The sequence below is a fragment of the Hippocampus comes genome, unplaced genomic scaffold, assembly GCF_001891065.2.
Source record: "Hippocampus comes isolate QL1 unplaced genomic scaffold, H_comes_QL1_v1.1 scaffold212, whole genome shotgun sequence".
Taxonomy (NCBI): domain Eukaryota; kingdom Metazoa; phylum Chordata; class Actinopteri; order Syngnathiformes; family Syngnathidae; genus Hippocampus; species Hippocampus comes.
In genome coordinates, this window is record NW_017806011.1 from 346,142 (window position 1) to 367,687 (window position 21,546).

General features: G+C 40.8%; 1 protein-coding gene across 1 annotated transcript in view; it reads left to right on the forward strand.

The window, feature by feature from the left end:
• The window catches only part of LOC109529256 (mitogen-activated protein kinase kinase kinase 7-like), a 53,634-nt gene that overhangs the window by 5,836 nt on the left and 26,252 nt on the right, over positions 1-21,546 (forward strand). The window contains exons 2-7 of the mRNA XM_019892548.1: positions 3,464-3,574; positions 5,035-5,100; positions 6,246-6,291; positions 11,154-11,292; positions 14,184-14,308; positions 18,841-18,969. Of these exons, the coding sequence (XP_019748107.1) occupies positions 3,464-3,574; positions 5,035-5,100; positions 6,246-6,291; positions 11,154-11,292; positions 14,184-14,308; positions 18,841-18,969 (616 nt within the window). The remainder of the gene's footprint in view (positions 1-3,463; positions 3,575-5,034; positions 5,101-6,245; positions 6,292-11,153; positions 11,293-14,183; positions 14,309-18,840; positions 18,970-21,546) is intronic.

Sequence of the window (21,546 nt, forward strand, 5' to 3'; positions counted from 1 at the left end):
TATGACGGAGGAGTCACCTTTTTTATTTCCAGTCCGAGTGAGGGACAAATCAAATGTGAATGGGTCTTTTTGGTTGTCTTTTTGCACTGGCTCAGTTCTTCTTGCCGGAGCCTCCACCTTCGCACCATCGACTCCTCTATCCCAAGATTACGGGCAGCAGCTCGATTTCCTTCTTTAACTGCCAGAGTGATCGCTTTTAGTTTAAAAGCTGCATCATATGCTTTTCGTCTGGTATTCTCCATGTTGATCAGGGTTAGAAGAAAGACTGAAATAAAGAAGTTGTGATTACCGGTAATTATACAATTTCATTGGACCCCTGTGTACTACTCATTCATTTTATTGGTCGACTGTTGCCAGGTAACACATTTTACCCCGCTACGGCGAGAAGAGCGGAAGTTGTGATTAGTCATACAATCTCATTGGACCTCAGTGAACTACTCATTCATTTTATTGGTCCATGTTTTTCCCATGATGGAAAAAAAAATAATGAAAAAGCCGCTTCATATTACAAGTTGCAGTGTTGAAAGTGTGGAAAAAAAAGTAGCGGCTTGTAATCCGGAATTTACGGTAAGTTATCACCATAGTAAGAAATACAGTGATCTGTATTTCTGTATTAGTATTGTATTCAGTACTGTATTCCATATACAGTCAAATCTCGGTTTTCGAACATCGCTGTTCTCGACCAAATCGGTTTTCGACCAAAGATTTCGAGTTTTTTATGCCTCGGATTACGACCGAAAATCGGTTCTAGACCAAACTGAGCAAACTTGAATGCGCTACTTGACTCCTGTCACCTTCCTTACACAAGGAAGTGACGCTTCCTCGGGTAGACGAGTAAGTGACGCTTCCTCGTGTAGCGTTCCATTGTCAGCAGACGTGTTAAAGATTTTTTTAAAAAGCATCGTGTTTGTTGACATCTACGCAAATCGGACTGTTATTTCTGCATTGTGTATCAGACCCTAATCATGGCACCAAAGAAAGCAAGTGGAAGTAGTAAAGCTGGCTGAAAAAAATAGGAAATCGTGCGCAAAACTATTGAATTTAAGATAGATTTGATAGCGAAATATGAATCAAGTGTACACGTGTCTCTGTTGGCTAAGGAGTTCGGCATGCCAAAATCGACGATTAGCAGCATCCTAAAAAAGAAAGACCATCTTAAAGTCACTGATGTGGCTAAAGAATCTCATGTGTTTAGCAAAGAAAGGCCACAAATATTAGAGGAGGTGGAGAAACTTTTGCTTATTTTCATAAATGAGAAACAGCTAGCAGGGGACAGTCTTAGCCAAGATACGATTTGTGGCAAAGCAAGACAATTGTATGGAGATTTGATAAAAAAGGATCCTAGCATTGCTCCTGAAGAGTTTGATTTTAAAGCAAGTAGAGGATGGTTCGAAAAGTTTAGGAAAGGAAGTAGGATACACTCCATGATTCGTCATGTGGAAGCAGCCAGTTCAGTCAAAGAAGCTGCCGAAAAGTTTGCCCCAAGAGGGTCGTTGCAGGGTTGATACTTGGTTGTTGCAGATTTGCAACAACCAAGTACAGTCAAACCTTGGTTTTTGAACGTCTCTGTTCTCGACCAAATCATTTTTCGACCAAAAATTTCAAGTTTTTTATGCCTCGGATGGCGACCGAATTTCGGTTCTCGAACAAACTGAGCGCACTTGAATGCGTCACTTGACTCCTCTCGCCTTGCTTACACGAGGAAGTGACGCTTCCTCGTGTAGCGTTCCATTGTGAACAGACATGTTCAATAAAGATGTTTTTATTAAAAAGAGCGTGGTTTCGGTTTTCGAACAAGTCGGTTTTCGAACAGCCTTCTGGAATGGATTATGTTCGAAAACCGAGTTTTGACTGTATCAGATTTTACCTGTTACCAGAACTTAATTTGAGCCTCAAGACAAGAGGGGTAAAGTTGAGTTTGAAAATCTCATCAAGGCCGAGGAATATCTTCCCCAGCACATTTTTAATATGGATGAGACTGGACTTGTGTGGATGAAGCGGTTCAGAAAATGGATGGAGGGATGTTACCTCGTACCGTAGCGTAGGGTTGCAGAGAGAGAGTCCATAGTTACAGCCGTGACTTTCGGGTTTATTCGTTGAAGGTGTAAAATAATGTATTCTACAATAGTCACGATGTGTGAGAGAGAGAGAGAGAGAGAGAGAGAGAGAGAGAGAGAGAGAGAGATGTTGAATTTTTGTTGCAATGTTAATGTTCGTTAAAATTGGTAAAAATAAAACATACAAAATGTTTGTACAGTTTGTTTGTGTAGTATTGTACATATTACCTGCTCTCTTATTACATGTATACACAGTTTATGGTGTAAAATAGTAAAGAAAATGCTTTAAAAAAAGTTGTTTTCTCGACTTGGAATGGATTAAAATTTATTACATTGATTTAAATGGGAAACATGGTTTCGGTTTTAGAACACATCGGTTTTGGAACAGTCTTCTGGAACGGATTATGGTCGAAAACCGAGGTATGACTGTATATACTTATATAACGTATGACCACATACCGATAAGTACTGTATTCAGAAATGTTTGGCTTGTTACAAACAAGCTGTTATAAACAAGCCATACACGAAGTCTATTCGTGTATGGCTTGTTTATAACAGCCCTCCAATATGGCCGCCGGTAGTGCATTGTGGGTAATTGCTAAAAGGACGGAGCCCTCTATACCGAATGACTCAGAGATTTTGTACATACCTATACGCATGATTGGTTCCCGATGCGACCGATGACAGCACGAGTGGATTTATTGAGCTGATTGGCTGCACATCTTCCCGGCCTTGTCCAGCAACTTCCCTTGTGTCTCGTCAGGCTGTTGACTCTGATCGGTGTGTCTGGTCACTCTGCTAACTCTCGCTCGCCTGCCTCTCTCTGGCATAATTTCTTCTGTTGTGTTTGCTATGTGCGCGCGGGGAAGGGTGGGGGGGGCTGAGATTGGTCTTGTACGAAAAAAGCAGCACGTGTCTCTTCGCCTCCTCCTCATCAATACCGATTAATTGTCTCATCATAAACTCATCGGCTGTGCGGCGATAGCTGGCCAGGAGCTAGCTGGAAGCTAACGGCAGCCACGCTGTCAGAGCGCCACTAACACAAGTCTCTTTGTCTCTCTCAGAAGGCAAGGCTGCTGAATGTTAATGACTCTATAAGGTTTTATAATTAAATATTGTCTCAAATATGTAAAGTACAATCACTGTTTACATGTTTTAAACATGCTGGTACCCACATACACTTACACATAAATTCCTAGGGGGGGTGGAAGCCAACCCTCCTTCACAATTTTTCTCTTATTGCAGCAGGGTCCCAGCCCCATTAACAGTGATAAGTGAGGGAACACTGTAAAAATTAAAATGTTTCACTCTGTGTAGTGAATCTATATGACTTTCAATTATTTTTTAAAGTTTTCTACAATGTAATTTCTTGAAAAGCACCTGAGCTGTTGTGGTTTTCCCTACAGGCTGTTGGCAGGGGTACCTTTGGCGTTGTCTTCAAAGCGGTATGGAAAGGGAAGGATGTGGCAATCAAGACCATTGAGAGCGACAGTGAAAGAAAAGCTTTCCTTGTTGAGGTACGTCAAACTTGTGATCCGAGCTGCGATACAAGCCTCCAGAGGTGGGCACGTCACTGAATTTTTTCGGTCCACCGTTTGTTTTTTGCCAGCAGACGGGCACAATGTCCATCATCGTTAGTCCATCGTCATTTCAAGTCAAACCAAAACATTTATCGTTATTTTAACCGCGCACCGCCATCGCTTACTGATAATTTGTTACCACTGCTTTAGGAGATCACATGCATTTGGAGCATAAGCAGTGTATCTCCAACCACACTTCGTACCGTGAAGACTAACACAAAGATCTTCCATAATATTTAAAATCAATACTGACAATCATCTCTTTGACTCAAACATTCAGGACAGAAACAAAATGTTTGCACCTTGTAACCCAGTAGATAAAGTAAAGAAAAAATTCCATCACACTTCCTCACGCCTCTCTCTCTCTCTCTCTCTCTCTCTCTCTCTCTCTCTCTCTCTCTCTCTCTCATTTACATCCAGGATTTAACACAAAACCACAAACCATAAGTGTTTATATCATTGGTCACAGCATAATTGCATTAGCTATTCCTCAGGATTTTTGGAAGACAAGAAAAAAAAAAATTTTAGAACATGTATTGCTATTTTTGGTATTCATATTGTCAGAAAAATTTCAATCGGATAGGTGAAGAAGCGAAAGGAAAAAGACCCAATAAAAAATAGCAATGTGTGATGATTTTTTTTCCCCTTGTTTTCCAAAAATATTGAAATATGACTTTTTAGCAATGACGCTGTGTGACCGGCCATATGCAAATAAATACATATGCACAAAATATTTGACTAAAACACAGCCAATCAAAGGTAATAAAAGTGGCTGAGGCTCTGCAAAGTTGTGAAGCGCAACAATGTTGATTTTTGAGTTTAATTTTTATCCCACTTGAAAAGTGCACATTTTGTGGTGAAAGTAATTCTGTCACGTGCACGGTGCATTTGTGACACACGACGATGACATGACGTCATCTTTAGCAGACGCCATCAAATGCATGTAAACAGAGGAGCGAGCAATGTACATTTAGAGGAATGAGACGAGCCCTTAGTCAATGAAGTCCACTTGGAGCAAACATTCACCCCCACGAACAACCATGTGAGACGCCTGCCGTGCGATCCCATCAGTCATTAGTGAAACGGGAGTCGAAAGTCCGTCAAAAACTGACCGAGTTACTGATGGTTCCAGCAATGAACAAAAACCCTCTTCTTACGATGCTCAGTCCATCATTTTACTTTTAAGCTTCCCATATTCAGTCAGTAAAACATCTGTCTTTCATTGACGGATAGATGGACCTTCTGTCGGTGCTGCCCACCCCTGAAAGCCACTGTAATCCACTAAAAAAAACCCCCACCATTTTTCAGAAACAGAAAGAAGAAACACATAATCTGTGAGATGAGTACTTAAGAGAAACATCAGAATTTTCTGTCTGCCTCTTTTTGTCTTCATGCAGCTTCGCCAGCTCTCAAGAGTGAATCACCCAAACATTGTTAAACTGTATGGTTCATGTGACAATCCTGTAAGTATGCAACAATTATCACCTTGTTGTTTAAAAAATAAATCAGTTTATTGATTCACAAGAGGGAATTCTTAAAACATTCAAAATGTATTTTTCTTCATTCTATAAAAATGCAATCAATGGCATCTGATTACCTGAAAAAGGTTTAAATTGATAAAGTGTAATAAACAATGATATACCCTTTATGCTGCCATATTTTGACAGGTTTACATAATCGCAGTGAGGTGTTCCATGATGTAACACGCTCCTGTTAATGTTGTACTTTCCTGGTCTATGTGCCTCGAAAATGCCATATGGCGTCAAATATTGCCATAATTTGGATGGCACTCCGAACTATGTCAGGTGTCATATTTTTCCCTGAGAAAATGACGTAGAGGCGGACAAAATACACGTAACTTAATGTCCCCCCAAAACAACCCAAAAGGTGAACGATTGTCACCAAAATGTATGCGTACGTGTCGGCATGTGAGTCCTAGTCTGAAAATATTAGAACGAAACTTGCCATATTTTGGTTTATATTAACGTTGTAAGCATATATATTTATCAATAAAGCAGCACTTCTGGCTATATGACATTAATATACAGTGATCCCTCGCTATATCGCGCTTAATTTATCGCGGCTTCAGTACATTTTTTTTTTTTTTTTTTTTTTTTGCAAAGTACTGTATACAGAAAAAAAATGCAAAACGCTTCAGAGGCTTTGTACATGCCTATACTGTATAATAATAATAATAATAATAATATACTGTATATGCAAAGGGAACTCATTCAAGGCACATGATTGGTTCCCGGCATAACGTCGACCAGTGACAACATGAGTGGATTGATCTCGTGAGCTGATCGGCTGCGCATCTTCGCAGCCCCGTCCAGCGTGACAAGACACGAGGGAAGCGTTGTGTCTCGTCACGCTGTTGATTCTCTGGCGTACTGTCTACCAGTCACAGGCAATCTTAACTTAGAAAAAAAGATGTATTTACATTGATTTTATTTCACATTTTTATTCTACTTTTATGAACCTCTATGTGCTGCTGTATCTCGTCATGGTTAACACTTTTAACTTTTTTTTAATGAACAGAGTATTTTCGAGTCTTTCCAAATTGATTACTCATCATTAACATAGCGTGCCTTTGTTTTGCAATTCTCAGGTCTGTTTGGTCATGGAGTATGCAGAATGTGGCTCTCTATATAACCGTAAGTCATTTTATGTCCATGAAAAAGTTGCACTTGGATGTTGCTTTGAGGAACATGAATTTGCTAATATTTACTCCCTTTTTACAGTGGATATAAAAACTTAACACACCCCTCTTCATCTACCATTTTTTTAGATGTAAAACATTCGATAAAGATAAATCATTTCAAAACTTTTTTTCACCTGAAAGCAACACACTTGTCAAAATTAATTTTCTAGCATCTGATTAATCAGTATGTATAAAGAATAAAAGTGCCAATATTAATGGCAGCTGAGTGCCTGACGAAACGTTTAAACTGATTATGTATCAAAATAATGACATAGCGTGCAGACTGCCATATTGGACATTTTGTACTGCCTCATGCGATACCTGTGATGTGTTACTTGCTGGACGCAAACTAGACCAGAGGTAGGGAACCCCGGTTCCTCGAGAGCCATATCCTGCCTGTTTTAGATCCCGCCCTACTCCCAACACACCGGATTCAAATGACCAGCTCATGCTCTGTCGAGTCCTGAAATGATCAGGAACAATTGAACCCGGTGTGTTGTAGTAGGGAGGGACATAAAATGGGCAGGATATGTCTCCAGAGGAGCCGGAGTCCACTACCAAAGAACTAGACAGTTTATTTTGGACTTATTTCCTGGTTTATTGTGCGATTAAAAAATCCTATATGGAGTCATCAAGTACTCCCATAATTTGGAGAGCACTTGTAACTGTCAGGTTTCATACTTTTCCTTAAAAAACAAAAATATGGCGACAACTTTTGCTAAATCTTGTTGAAATGTTCAACTAGGGCTGTTTTATTTAAAAAAAACAAAAAAAAAAAAAACAAGAATTGTATGCGGTTCTACTAAGCCATTTTTAAAAAATCCCGCAATAAACACACACAAAAAAATGTGTGATTATTTTGCCAGGTGTAATGTGTGTGTCAAGTTTGTACGAATGTTAAGGCCATCAAAATCATTTTTAATGGCAAGCAGCGCATCCCCAAGGTAAGCGTGTTGGATGAAATAAAAAGTCTCTCTCTCTCTCTCTCTCTCTCTCTCTCTCTCTCTCTCCAGTCAAACCTCGGTTTTCAAACGTTTCTGTTCTCGACCAAATCGGTTTTCGACCAAAAATGTCGAGTTTTTTATGCCTCAGATTACGACCGAAAATCGGTTCTCGACCAAACTGAGTGCACTTGAATGCGCCACTTGACTCCTCTCGCCTTGCTTACACGAGGAAGTGACGCTTCCTCAGGTAGACGAGGAAGTAACGCTTCCTTGCGTTCTACTGTGAGCAGACGTGTTCACTAAAGATTTTTTTTTAAAAAGAGCGTGGTTTGAGTTTTCGAACAAATTGGTTTTCGAACTGCATTCTGGAACGGATTATGGTCGAAAACCGAGGTATGACTGTGTGTGTGTGTGTGTGTGTGTGTGTATATATGTATATATCTATATATAGATATATATCTATATATATCGATATATATGTATATATATCGATATATATATCGATATATATAGATAGATAGATAGATATTAGAGCTGTCAGTTTAGCGCGTTTTTATTGGCATTAATTTAAATGAATTTTAACGGAATAAATTTTTTTCTCGCGAGATTAACGTGGCAGACGTCACAGCGGATGTTATGTTGCTCTATAAATAAACCAGAAGCAAAACAACAAGCATGTTTTGCAGTCGTAAACTGAGCTATCATCATAGCACGTCGAGTCTGAAATACCACTGAATGGCCAAGCACACAGCTGACATGAGTCCTCCGCCCCCTCGTCTCAGACAGACAGCTATGGATAATTTCAAAGCGAAGAAAATGAATAACACGACGAAGAACAAATTTGCTGAAGCCATAGCTAAATGTATGGCTACTGCATGCAAGCCTGTCAACATTGTCCACAGCTCGACTGAAGCTGAAACTGACGCGATTGTTACTTGTTTGGAACTATTTTGTGTGCAAGGTTACAGTGTTGCGTGGCCATATAAATAAGCGGGTGGAGCTTCTCTGTGTTCGTCTGACAGCGACGGTGCGCTGAGGCACCTCGAGAGTTCAGAGGTGCAGTGGTAGCGACCTAGCGAACACACTGAAAATAAAACGTCTCCAGTGTTGTCATCGAACCAAGTGTAGTCATCCGAAATGATGTCTACACAAAACTGTAGAGAGACTTCTGCGCAAGAAGGACCAACAGAATCAACATAGCCTGACTGCTGTGTTCAAAGCAAACTTGAGAAAAACAAAGTATGCGACCATGGCTTAAATTTAAATCCACTATAGGCTGAGTACTAGTTTACCTTAGATGTGCACTTTATAATGTTATATTGCTCTGTTTTGATTCCATAAAATGAACTGTTAAAGCAGCTGTTGTGTGACAAAATATTTTTTTCACTGTTGTTGATGGACAGTAATATTGTGTGAGAGATTATGTGTGAATAACTGCTCCAAGTGAAAAATGTTCATGTAATATTGAAAATCAAAATTGTTATTTCAGTAAATATTTGCATTTTGCACATAGAAAACTGATTCATGATTCCATGTTGATGAGAGCATTAAAACGGCGGAAAAATAAGAAAAAATAAAGGAAATTCAGAAATTATAAAAAGTGGGTGAGTAATCATGATTATTTTTTAGTTAGAGTTAATTATGACAGTTGCATTTTTAATTAGATTAAATATTTTAATCATTTGAAAGCTCTAATTTAAATATACACACACACACACACACACAGACACACACATTACACTACAGCTTTATTTATCTAGCGCTTTCACAACAACTGCAGCTGTACCAAAGTGCTTTACAGAAAACCGAATCGGTTTTCGACCCAAAATTTCAATTTCTTTTTATGCCTCGGATTCCGACCGAAAATCGGTATCGCTCCCTATGCTGATGTTTGCCTTGGACATTTTCGAAGGATTGTTAAAAGCCGACAAAAACAAACGACCTCGTATCAGTTCTTGACAATACGCCAGCCAAAACCCACTTCTGAGAGAGAGAGAGAGAGAGAGAGAGAGAGAGAGAGAGAGAAGAGAGAGAGAGAGAACATGAACCAAAGATGGCAAAAAAAACGAAGACGCAGTTAAAAATTAAATGAGTGAATAATCTAATTGTAACGTATTTGTTACATATTTTGATGCATTTTTATGCTTCAGAACGGTGTTTTTCAATCTTTTTCGAGCCAAGGCACATTTCTTTCTTTGAAAAATCCCGCTGCACACCACTAGCTGAAAATATGAAAAAAGCTTATTTTACCAATTAAAGTGTCATATTGTTATTGTTTGCGTTTTTTTTTTAATATTGAAAAATAACGTTATATTACAACACCTGAATAGTAAGCAAATAAACATCAATCCAATATTTTATAATCTTTCATATTTATTCTCACTCAGTGTGATAAAAAGTTTGGATGAACACTGATCTGATATGCTGGCAGCAATCGATGAAAGACACACAAAGCTCTTCCTCCACAGCTCTCAGTCTTTCTCTGTTTTCAGTTTTTTACAGCAGTCATGCTATTTCTTCGGACCGACCCGCTTTGAGTCGGGTCCGAACATCTCATTTACATTGCCACCGGGACATTTTTTTGATTTAGCCACAAGTTCAGCGACATGGTCACTTGCTTTCAGGGCTCATACATGTTGCTTGTTTCTCTGTGTGTTCATGCAGGCGAACAGAATACTCAACATTTTTGTTTTCGAAGTGAAGGGTGTTTTGTTTGGAGATGGAGTTTAAGCTTACTTGGGATCATAGCGCTGTTGGAGAGCTTATTACCACATACCAAGCACAACGGAGTCGGTGCCGTTGCATCTCCGGTAAAAATAAATCCAAATGAAAGATAGCTTTCATTGTCTTGCCTCGCACCAGAAACTTCGCTTGTCTCGAAGCACAAGGCAATAAGCTGGCTGCTGCTGCTACCTACCAGTATGGAAGAGTACTACATGATTACTCTGCCAGGTGATAGACCACGCAGGCATACAAATTCGATTTTTCCCATGGCACACCCGACAATATCTCGCGGTACACAGTGTTTGAAAAACACTGCTTTAGAAAACATTTATGTCTGAATTCACACGCACGCATACGCACGCATTTACAGACGCACGCCATAATGAGCATCAGCCAAAACAGCTGCTAAGATGAACAAGGCATGGGACGCACTTTTGCGGCGTGTGAACTATTGTAGCTCATGTGTACCATTTAAAAATGCTTCTCTTGGCTCTTCACATTCCCATTCTAATGCCAGTACACTCGGCGAATTGTACATGAAAAGCCTTTTTTTTTTTTTTTTTTTTTAACAACAGCCACCTGCCTTGCATCCCGCCCTGCTAATAAAAACGTGTGTCGCGGGCTATGACGCAAATCCTCGTTGACAGAAATGTTGAAATTTAATATTTATTCTACACATTTTTACATTGCATTGGAATACGGAAAGAATGTTTGTCATGTTTGTCCTGCTACAGAAACCATATTTAATTAAACAACAAAATGTATCTCCCTCCCCCATCTTTTTCCATTTTCAAACATTTTTGAAAAAGTTCCAATGAGCCACTAGGGTGGCGGTAAAGAGCCGCATGCGGCTCTGGAGCAGCAGGTTGCCGACCCCCGGTCTGGAGGGAAGGAAGGATGGAGGGAGGGAGGGGGGGAAGAGAGAGAGAGAGAGAGAGAGAGATTTTTTTATATATGTGGGGTTCTCGGACATATTAATAGTGTAAAAAGTTTTGAAATTATTTATCTTGGTTTTATTTCTTTTACAAACAAAATAAATTGACATTTCAACAGCGGTGTTTAGACTTTTTTTATATCCACTGTAAATGTATAGGAGCACTGTGAACACCTTTTATCGAAATGCACATCTGTCTCTTGTCACTGCCAGTCTTGCACAGCGCTGAGCCGCAGGCCCCCTATACAGCCTCCCATGCTATGAGCTGGTGTCTGCAGTGTGCCCAGGGGGTTGCTTATCTGCATGCCATGAAACCAAAGGCATTAATTCACAGAGATCTCAAACCACCAAAGTAAGATTATTGAAGATGATGCACAATTGTTTTCTTCTTTCTCTTTCACCAGCATTGTTTTTCTCTGAACATTACTAGACATTGATTCACCAATGTCACTGTTCTTAAATTTGAAAAAGTCATCATGACCAACTTCGAATTGTTTTTTTAATACACAAAAGCAAAAACAAAACAAAACACTGAAATAATCGTTTTCCATGGGCATCGAAAACTGGAGGATGAACAGACAGCTCCATCCATCCATCCATTCATTTTCTTCCGCATATGGAATCGGAAGGATACTTGCCCAGCAACCATTTGGGTCGCAAGGGAGGTAACCCCCAAGCAGGAAAGCATCGGCGTTCCTTTCCAGAGCCACTTATCCAGTTCTTTCAGGGGTCTCCCGAGGCATTTCCTTTCCAGGCGGGGCCTCCTACCAGTGGAATATGCACTGAACACCTCACCAAGGAAGCATCCAGCTGACATCCTAACCAAATGCCAGAGCCACCTCATCTGGTTCCTCTCGATTTGGAGAGGCAGTGCCTCTACTATATGACCAAACTTCTCACCCTCTCTCCAGTGGAGAGCCCAGACACACTGTGGGGGAAACACATTTTGGCCAATTGGATTAACGATAATTTTCTTTTGGCCATGATCCACAGACTGTGACCACAGGTGAGGTTGGAAACAAACAATAAACAGTCAATCAAGACCTTTGCCTTTTGGCTCAGCTCCTTCAACATGACAGAGCAGTAGAAACTGTATCACTGCACCAATCCACATTTACCTCTGTCCCCATTCTTCCTTCACATGTGAACAAAGACACCAAAATACTTAAACTCCACCACTCTGATTAGGATTTGTTTCTTGACCTGGAGAGAGCAGTCCACTAGTTTCCGACTGAGGACCATGGCTTCGTTTTTTTTTGGGCAGTGATAATTAGTTTACAAACAGCTTCACAGTTGGCTGCAAACCACTCCACTGAAAATTGAAAATTGTATCGTGATGAAGCTAACAGAACGACAGCATCTACAAAGAGCAAAGAATACCAAGGCTACCAAAGCAGATGACCTGAGCACCACAGCTGCATCGAGAAATTCTGTCCATAAAAGTTCTGAACACAATTCTTTGACAAAGTGCAGCCATGGCGTTTTCCAACTCTTACTCTAAACCAGGGGTGCCCATTAGATCTCGGACAGGTCCCAGGTGTATCCGAGGGGTGTAGAGGAGAAGAAAAAAAAACAAACAACCATTTCTGTGTCTTTGTACATGTTAGTAATATATTTTTTGTGTTAATGGTCACTACACCCTAATCATCCCATCAGTCTCATTTTCACGAAAAAATATTTAAAAAATAAAATAAAGCATGTAAATCATTAACCTACGGTGGCGCGTGATCTACGTCACCGGAAGTTGTTAGCGCTCAGCAGTCTGCAATTGCAGCTTGTGATCAGAGCTGTTGCGCTACATCTTTTATCGTCATTATTCTCATTCAGAGTTTGCTTCGTGTACAATTCACCGAGGGCACGGGCAAAGAACAGGAATCTAGAGGGCCCAGGGAAGCACTTTAAAACGGTACGTGTTGAGCAAAGGTGCATTGCATGCCTCTGTGTCAAGCTGTTTCTCTTCATGGCGTGTGTGCGCCTGCGCGCTAAGAGACGATCCCGGGAGATTGGTTGATCGAAAAGTCGATCTGAGGTCCAAAACGTTTGGGCACCCCTGCTCTAAACAAATCAGTTTCACTGCTGGCAATGCAGACTGGCACCAGTTGTACAAGGACAAGATAGCCCGTATGGGACGGCGCGTTTTCTCCAAGTCTACAAAGCACAAGTTCACCGATTGAGTGAACTCGGCCATGCACGTTCCAGGAGCGCACTGAGTACGTGCGCCCTCTGTACCACTGCCAGGACTAAAACCACACCCCCAACTGTCCCTGTTGCCCACACGATGTTGCAGAGGCATTTCAACCAAGACAATTCCACAACAACTCAAGCCTTTAATAACTTTGAGCAGTTCTCATCCACCACAACGGCCGTGCTACCGGGGTGTCTTCTGAATCTTCTCGGTGATCTCACCTCCAGAAATTGCAGAGCCTCCCTCAAAGAGTCGCCAACGCCTGCTTTCTCATAGGAGGGTGTTTTGGCTGACTTGAGTGGGTCTTTGAAGCTTTCTCCCGGACGCGAGACAAACCAGTGACGGAAGCATGGTGAAAACAGACGGACTGACCGACTGACCTTTACAGTTCAGTTCGGCTTGAAAATATGATGACCAGCTACGACGGATGGCTTCGCAGGCCGCTGATGAATGATGGACAGGCAAAATTTTGCAAATTGCCCATCTCTGGGGTTAAGTCAAAAGAGTCACAATTTTAAGCGTCCACTCCCCTTCCTTCTTGCTTGCCAATTTGGGCAAAAAAACAAAGATGTGGACAACACTTTTCTTTTTTTTCCCTTTCTCTCGTTCTCTTTGACTGCAAAAGTGATCCTGAACAGACTAATTCAGCTGTTATTTGAGTATCTTAGTCCTTATAAAAGCCAATTAAAGGGGAAGTCTTGTAAAAAATATGCATTGGATTTGTCGAATATGAATTAAAAATGCCCCCCCCCCCCACACACACACACACACACACACACACACACACACACACACACACGTGATGGATAAAAACGGGTTTGCTGCTTCATTCATATTCCACAAATGCAATCTTAATCAGAATACCGTATTTAAGATAGTGGGGTCACAAAAATATTGCAAAGAACATTTTGAACTTGACTTCCCATTAACACTTTGAGGGACAGCGGTTACTACAGTGGACAACTTATCATGTTATCAGGTTACAGGGTGCATGAAAGGGTTAAGCACAGCATTTCGAGTCCTCAAGTTTGTGATTCTTCTCCACTGAATTGTTACAGTTTACTCCTGGTGTCTCGTGGTACTGTGCTGAAGATTTGCGACTTTGGAACAGCTTGTGACATCCAAACTTACATGACCAACAATAAAGGCAGTGCAGCTTGGATGGCACCAGAGGTGTTTGAAGGTAAGCAGATGGACCGTTTATCACCTAATACAGGATATAAGGTAAGTATAATAAGGGCGATTAAAGAAGCAATTGATTGCACTTTTCCAAATAGCCAATTGAGGCTGCACTCACACTCTGGAATCATGATGTGCTTGGACCTACTTGACCCCTGAAGTCTGGCAACTTTGGGTAGTGTGAGGTCTCTGGTAACTATTTAGGTTCAGTACACTTCTACTTAGGAATGTTCCAATCAGGGTTCGATACTGATTGGGCTCGATCATCCATGGGTGTGATCAGCTGATACAGATCACGTGGATTCGGTGTAAAATGGTCAATTTTAGAGCGACAACTACTGATTTTTCTTCACTGATTAATACATTAGTTTTTTTTTCAATTCATTGAGTAACCAAATTTTAAAAAACTAATTTATATGCCTTTATTATTCAAAAACAGGACATTGCTTTAAAAAGACTTTGCAAAAATGCACAAATTGTGATTCAGTCGTGATGTTGGTCTGTAACATATCAGAAAAGAGGGGAAAATGTTATTTTCCCAAAGTAAAAGCAGCTATTTGTCAATGTCTTTTCCAGATTATGTAAAGATGTGATAGTGATTATTTGTCGAGAGTCTTGTATTCCAATTAGAATTAAACCAAATTACCAAATGGAGTGAAATTTCATTTAGGTCAAAAAGCATGAAACAAAATGCATTCCGGTTGCCAATCCTGCTGGCGTATGAGTATGAAATTAATCCTGAATTATTTTCATTAACTTCATGAAGTATAGGTATAATAAAAAGTTGTACAAGGAAAATAAGAGTGCTTCAAGTAATATTTACTGTAGGTTTTCAACTGTAGTTTCTCTAGCTGAACAGGGCAGTCGCACAAGACTGTAAAAGCAGAGGCACCATTCTGTGTGCTGCTAGGATTAACTACCAGAAAGCCTATGACTCAATGATGCGCACATGGATACGGAAGTGTTTGGAAATGTATAACATGAACAAAATTCTAAAAACCTTCATCAAGAACCCAGTGAGGCTGTGGAATACAACTTTGGAGGCCAACTCAAAGCCAGTTGCACGAGTGAATATCAAATGTGACATATTTCAAGGAGATGCTTTGTCCTCGCTACTCTTCTGCATTGGCCTGAACCCACTCAGTCAGATCAGAACCAAGAGGGGCTTCGGGGACCAGTTCAGAAGTGGAACAATGAACATCCACCTCGTCTACATGGATGACATCAAGTTAGATGCCAAGAATGAACGTGACATTGACTCCATGATTCACCTCGCAGGGATATACAGGAAATGACATCGGAATGTCAGTCAGATAAGTGTGGGCAATTGATATCTAAGCGAGGGAAGATGATTATGACCGAAGGGATTGAACTTCCTGAAGGCAGAATAATAGATGTGCAGGACAACTACAAATACCTTGGAATTCCACAGGCAAATAGCATCGACGAGGAGCCAGCTCAAAGGGCGGCCATGACCAAATACCTAAGGAAGGTGAGGCAGATCCAGAACAGCCAGCTGAACGGCAAGAATATTATAAAAGAACATCCCATTAATACGGACACCCTGCCAATAATTAGATACCCCGCTGGCATAATATCCACTGGAAGAGAGCCAAGCCACAGATATCACCACAAGAAAACTCCTCACAATGCGTGGACGGTTCCATCCCAAAAGCACTAGTCCTGAGGCTGTACACAAAGTGCAAAGAGGGGGCCCTGGACTAGTGCGTGTCATGAACTCTATCCAGGAGAAAAAAACAGGGCTCCAAGGATACATCAAGAAGATGGCCCCCTCCCCGCCCAGGGACACCCTGCTTTGTGAATGCCTCGGGCAAAAGAATCCCTGTCAGGAGAAGGAGCCTGATGGACTTTCGTTGAAAGACAAGCAGCTGCCGTGGCATGTACGACCGACAAATTGAAGAAATGGCGGACATCAAGAAAACATACCAGTGGCTGGAAAAGGCTGTACTGAACGACAGCTCAGAAGTCTGAATCATGGCGCAGAACAGTCCCTAACACAAGATCAATCGAGGCCAGGGTCTATCACAATAGAGGGGTTCAGGTGCAAACAAACCCCAGAGACAGTGCAGCATATCACAGCAGGGTGTCAAACATTGAGCAGCATAACCAGGTAGCAGGAAGAGTTTATTGGAACATTTGTACCAAATGTGGACCAGAGTGAAGATGGCAGACACTTATCAAAGTGGTTGAGAACCACTAGGCCAAGATCCTGTTGAAGCCAATAGAATGACAGCATCTACTAAAAGCAAAGAACACAGAGGCTACCAAACTCTCAACACCACAGCTGCGTTTACAGCTTGAAGGAGATAGATCAACGGTCGGCAACCTTTGACACCGAAAGAGCCATTTGAACCCGGTTTCCACGGAAAAGAAAACACTGGGAGCCGCACATCTAAAATGAAAAAAAAAAAACTTCTACTACTTTACCGCAGCATGTTTCTTATGAAATCCACGTGCTACAGAGAAAATTACATTTTATTCATTTAATGAACACATTTTGAACATTTTGAATTCTTGAAAAATAATAACAATGAATGTCTCTTTCAAATAAATTAAAAAGCTGAATTTAAATTGTCCATGTAGCAAACGAAAGCAGAAAAATGCCATGAGGCGTCATCCTTATATCCATTTATCTTATCTAAAATGAAGATAACACTGTATATATTGCTTTTTCTTACCTTTACACTTTGTATAAACAACTATAGTGTGGTTATGTCTTATGAAGTGCTACGGAGAAAATTAAATTTTACCGATGTAATGAACACATTTTCCTGAGCGGCCACAAAGCTTGCATATGTAGTTGAATTTGCAGACTTCACCCACTTCTTGAATTGATTTTTCGTCCGGTCAGCCTTCTGCATCAGTTCCGAAACAGCTTTTTCCCTCTCTTCTCCCTCTGGATATTTTTCAGCAAAGGCTCTGTGTGTATTGTTAAAATGTCTTGCAACATTTGACCCTTTATTGTTAGCCAGTTTTTCTCCACAAATTAGAGAAAACAAGAATGGCTAGTGTGTTCGGAAAACAAACATTTGTACATGTCATGAACAATGAATGGTCAGTAAAAATCTTTTCTTACATTTCTCCATTGGCTTTGCCGGGGTTGAAAGTCGCTCAAAATAGACGCCGTTTCAGCGGGTATACCAGCTTCCGCAGTGTGACGTCTATTTTGAGCGACGAAAAAATAATATCAAATAATTTAATTAATATTTTAATATTTCAAGATCACAATAATCTTCAAATTTAGAACTAAAATAATATAAAAACTAACACAAATAAAACACACTTCAATTAAATACAAAAAAAAAAAATTTTAGTAATTTATTTTCCCAAGCCAATCAGAGCCGCATTATAAGGATGAAAGAGCCGTATGAGGCTCCGGAGCCGCGGGATGCCGACTGATGAGATAGATCTATCTCCCTATCCATCCATTTTCTGATCCGCTTATCCTCACAAGGGTCGCGGGGTGTGCTGCAGCCAATCCCAGCTGTCTTCAGGCAGTAGGCGGGGGACACACTCACACTTAAGGACAATTTCGAGTGTTCAGTCAGCCTACCATTGCATGTTTTTGGAATGTGGGAGGAAACTGGAGAAAACCTATACAGGCACGGGGAAAACATGCAAACTCCGCACAGGGAGGCCAGAGCCAGAATTGAACCCTGCACCTCTGCACTGAGGTCGATGCACTAACCACTGGATCACCGGGCCGCCCAAAACAGTATTAAAAAAAAAAAGGTCACCTTTCAACCTACTGTGGCGCGAGACCTGCATCACCGGAAGTTGTTAGCGGTCAGCAATCTGCAATTGCAGCTTGAGATTGGAGCTGTTGCGAGATATCTTCTTTTTTCAGGTCCTTAGTAAGGTAGGGAGTGATTTCCTTTTTCACAAAACGTATCTACTTTACTTTTCTGTTTCGTTCTGTTAGGAGCCGTTATGTCTGTTGCTCATCATAGTATGCGTGTGTGCATAGGTGCACGCGTGCAGATGCGCACACGTGCATCGGCACGCTCGTGTGCACGCCTGTATGCGTACATGTGCGGCAACGGGTCTATGGCGGGAGTTTGGTTCCTTGAAAAGTAGATTTTCGGTCCAAGAAGGTTGGGCACCACTGCTCAAAGCAATGAATCTTGGCGCCGTTACTCTGTGCCATGTGGTAGAGTGTCAGTCTCAAACAGCTTTTAGTGTACCAGTTAACCCTAAAACTAAACACACTAAATCAATGAGGCCTTAATGGGAGTGGACCTTTCTTTGTTAAAAGTTGATGTTTGTGTATTTTGTTTGTGTTGTCCAGTGAATTGCATGTCGTATGATGGTGCTGCTGTTTTAATGCAAGGCAAATTTTGGATCTTGTAGCTGAAAAAGTGTCTGTCTATATCTAGTAATAAAATCTAATTCATCTATATATATTAATATAATCTATATCCATTAATATAATCAATACATCTTCATCAATCTAATCTATCTAATGATGTACATTTTATTTATTTGATTATTTGAATGTTTGTGTGTATTCCTCAGGTAGTAACTACAGTGAAAAATGTGATGTGTTCAGTTGGGGCATTATCCTGTGGGAAGTCCTGACACGCAAAAAACCCTTTGATGAGATTGGCGGTTCAGCATTTTGTATCATGTGGGCCGTGCACAGAGGTGAGTGTCTTATATCAACAATATGCATATTTTTTTTTTCTTCATTATCGACACTATTGAAAACTTAAAGACACAATAGGGACTTTCAAACTGCAGGAACCAAATCTGGAACTTCTCTGTGTACCCTACTAGTATGTGTAATCCACTTTTTCACACATAAATAAAGGATCCTGGTCTCAAAGGTTTCGCCAGGGTCTACCTAAGTACCTCCTTGCCACTAGGGTCTTTGTGTACCTACTCACAACGCTTAGTGAGGCTGTGCTGAAGTGCGTTGATTGATTGGTTGAACTTGGGGGTGTGCCATTTTCTCATCGACAGCCTCCATAAACTAATTGCTAGCTCTACGATACACTTTACTAGCTGTGCTGTCTTCACTTGTCGCAATATTTAAGAATGAACGGAAAGTGAATGCAAAGGTGGACACGTGAAGAAATGCAGGCTTTTCTCTGCATTTTTGGGGGAATGAAGACATGCAGCTCAACTTTGAATCGGCAGCATGGAATGACCATGTTTACTGGCACTGCCGAGCTGTACGCTAGCTAAAGACTGTTCAGACGGCAAATACAAGTCAGGCAAAACTGCAAAGTTCACTGGAAATGAGCGTCGAGTGACCAAATGGTGCGACCTACGTGACGGCCAACGGAGCGAAGACGAAGGTAAATATGAAATACTCACATACATACTTGGACTATTCTTATTTCGTTCATTACCTGTCGTTCTTACGATCACATCACGTTTACTTGAGGTGTTGGACGGAGGATTTATTTACAGAAAGTATATTTGTTTTTCTAAGGCACTGTAATATTCAGTTTGAACATAAGCATTGTGCTTAGATGCAGAGAAAGATTGTACCCTAATTATGTTTTGCATTTTGAATTAAAAAAAAAGAAGCTAAATAAATGGTAAAAAGACTATTCCTGAAGATCAACTGCAGCTGTAATGCTTACATCACATATGTGTATAATCTAATAGTCTGACCTTTTTTGTCATCTTTTTTTTAAGTTGCAGCTATTCTGGATGGACATTTTGAGACAATTTCAAACACGAGTGAGCGTTCCATCTTCTACGCCCTCCTCTCCAGTCCTGGTAAGTTTAATTTCACATAATTTCTAGGACACTGACAATATTTTCTGTTACTCATTTTACGTTTATGTATCAATAGGCAGGGTAAAAGGCTCAGAAACCAACTCTACCTGGACCATGGATGTGCTGCGCTGCTGTTTCTGAGTAATAAAGGTACCAAGTATTCAAACACAAGTAATCCTGTCAGTATAATACCTACGAAACAATCAGGAGTACTTGATGTGGTGCTGTTATTATTATACTCACAGGAATACTTGGCATTTTTATTTTGTTTGTGAGCTGACGTCATAATTTTCAGCAGCACATTTTTTAGTTCGCTATAGCCAGGGACATGCTGGGAACACAATTAAGGCCAGGAATAATTGTCGACGGCGGCCATCACTCGCTGAAAAATAGTCGTCGACGGGTGGGGGTGGTGGTAGGCTTAATGCAAACATAACATTTTCTTAAAATTCTCGATGACCACGCCATCGCTGCCTATTGCAGTGACAGGCTGATATATCCACCCATCCATCCATCCATTTTCTAACCTGCTTATGCTCAAAAGGGTCGCCGGGCATGCTGGAATCTATCCCAGCTGTCTTCGGGCAGTAGGCGGGGGACACCCTGGGATTTGTGTGTCTGTGTGTTTCGGTTTCTTTCATGTGAGGGGCCGTTCCGGCTGTTGCTCATTGTGGCGTGCGGCATTTTCTGGCTGATATATTTTATTTTATTTAAGTTATTGTAATCCACTCTAAAAACACAATTTGATTATAAGCACTGCACTTAGATATAGGGAGAAAATGTACTCCAATGATTGAAATAAAATGTATTTAACAAAAAAATGGAATACATATATTAAAAGAAAAACAACTGTTGAAGATAATATGCAAATGGATGCATATATCACTGACTGTGCCATTTTTTTACTGCATGTGTTTTGATTTACAGCTGTTGTGGATGGACGTGATTAAGAATTTTTCCAATTTTTCCAATGCAGCTTTAGGTGTGAGCTCGCCATCAGGCCAACAAGCAGCAACCCTTTGCCTGTGTCAGTGAGGCATTTCACATATAGTAACTTGGAGGGCAATTATATTTTCAACTGTTTCTAATTTTGCGTTTCTGTCAATAGGAAAGCGCATGGGGATGGGACCTGTGATTCATTTCACAAACCAAGAGCTCACCAAGACAAGAAATGAAATGTGGCCAGGCAGACATGCCTCAAAGTTCCGGACAATGCCGAGTTGGCCACAGTGAAGTCTGGTTGTTTGTTTTGAATTTTTGGTACACAAATAAAAAGTTACAATATACCATTAAGTACTTTTTTTCCCTAAAACTTGCCATGCCAAACACAGATACAAAAAGAGCTGTCAGTACTCCATCCATCCATTTTCTAATCTATTTATCCTCGCGACGGTCGCGGGCATGCTGGAGCCTATCCCAGCGGTCTTTGGGCAGTAGGCGGGGTACACCCTGAACTGGTTGCCAGTCAATTGCAAGGCACACAGAGACAAA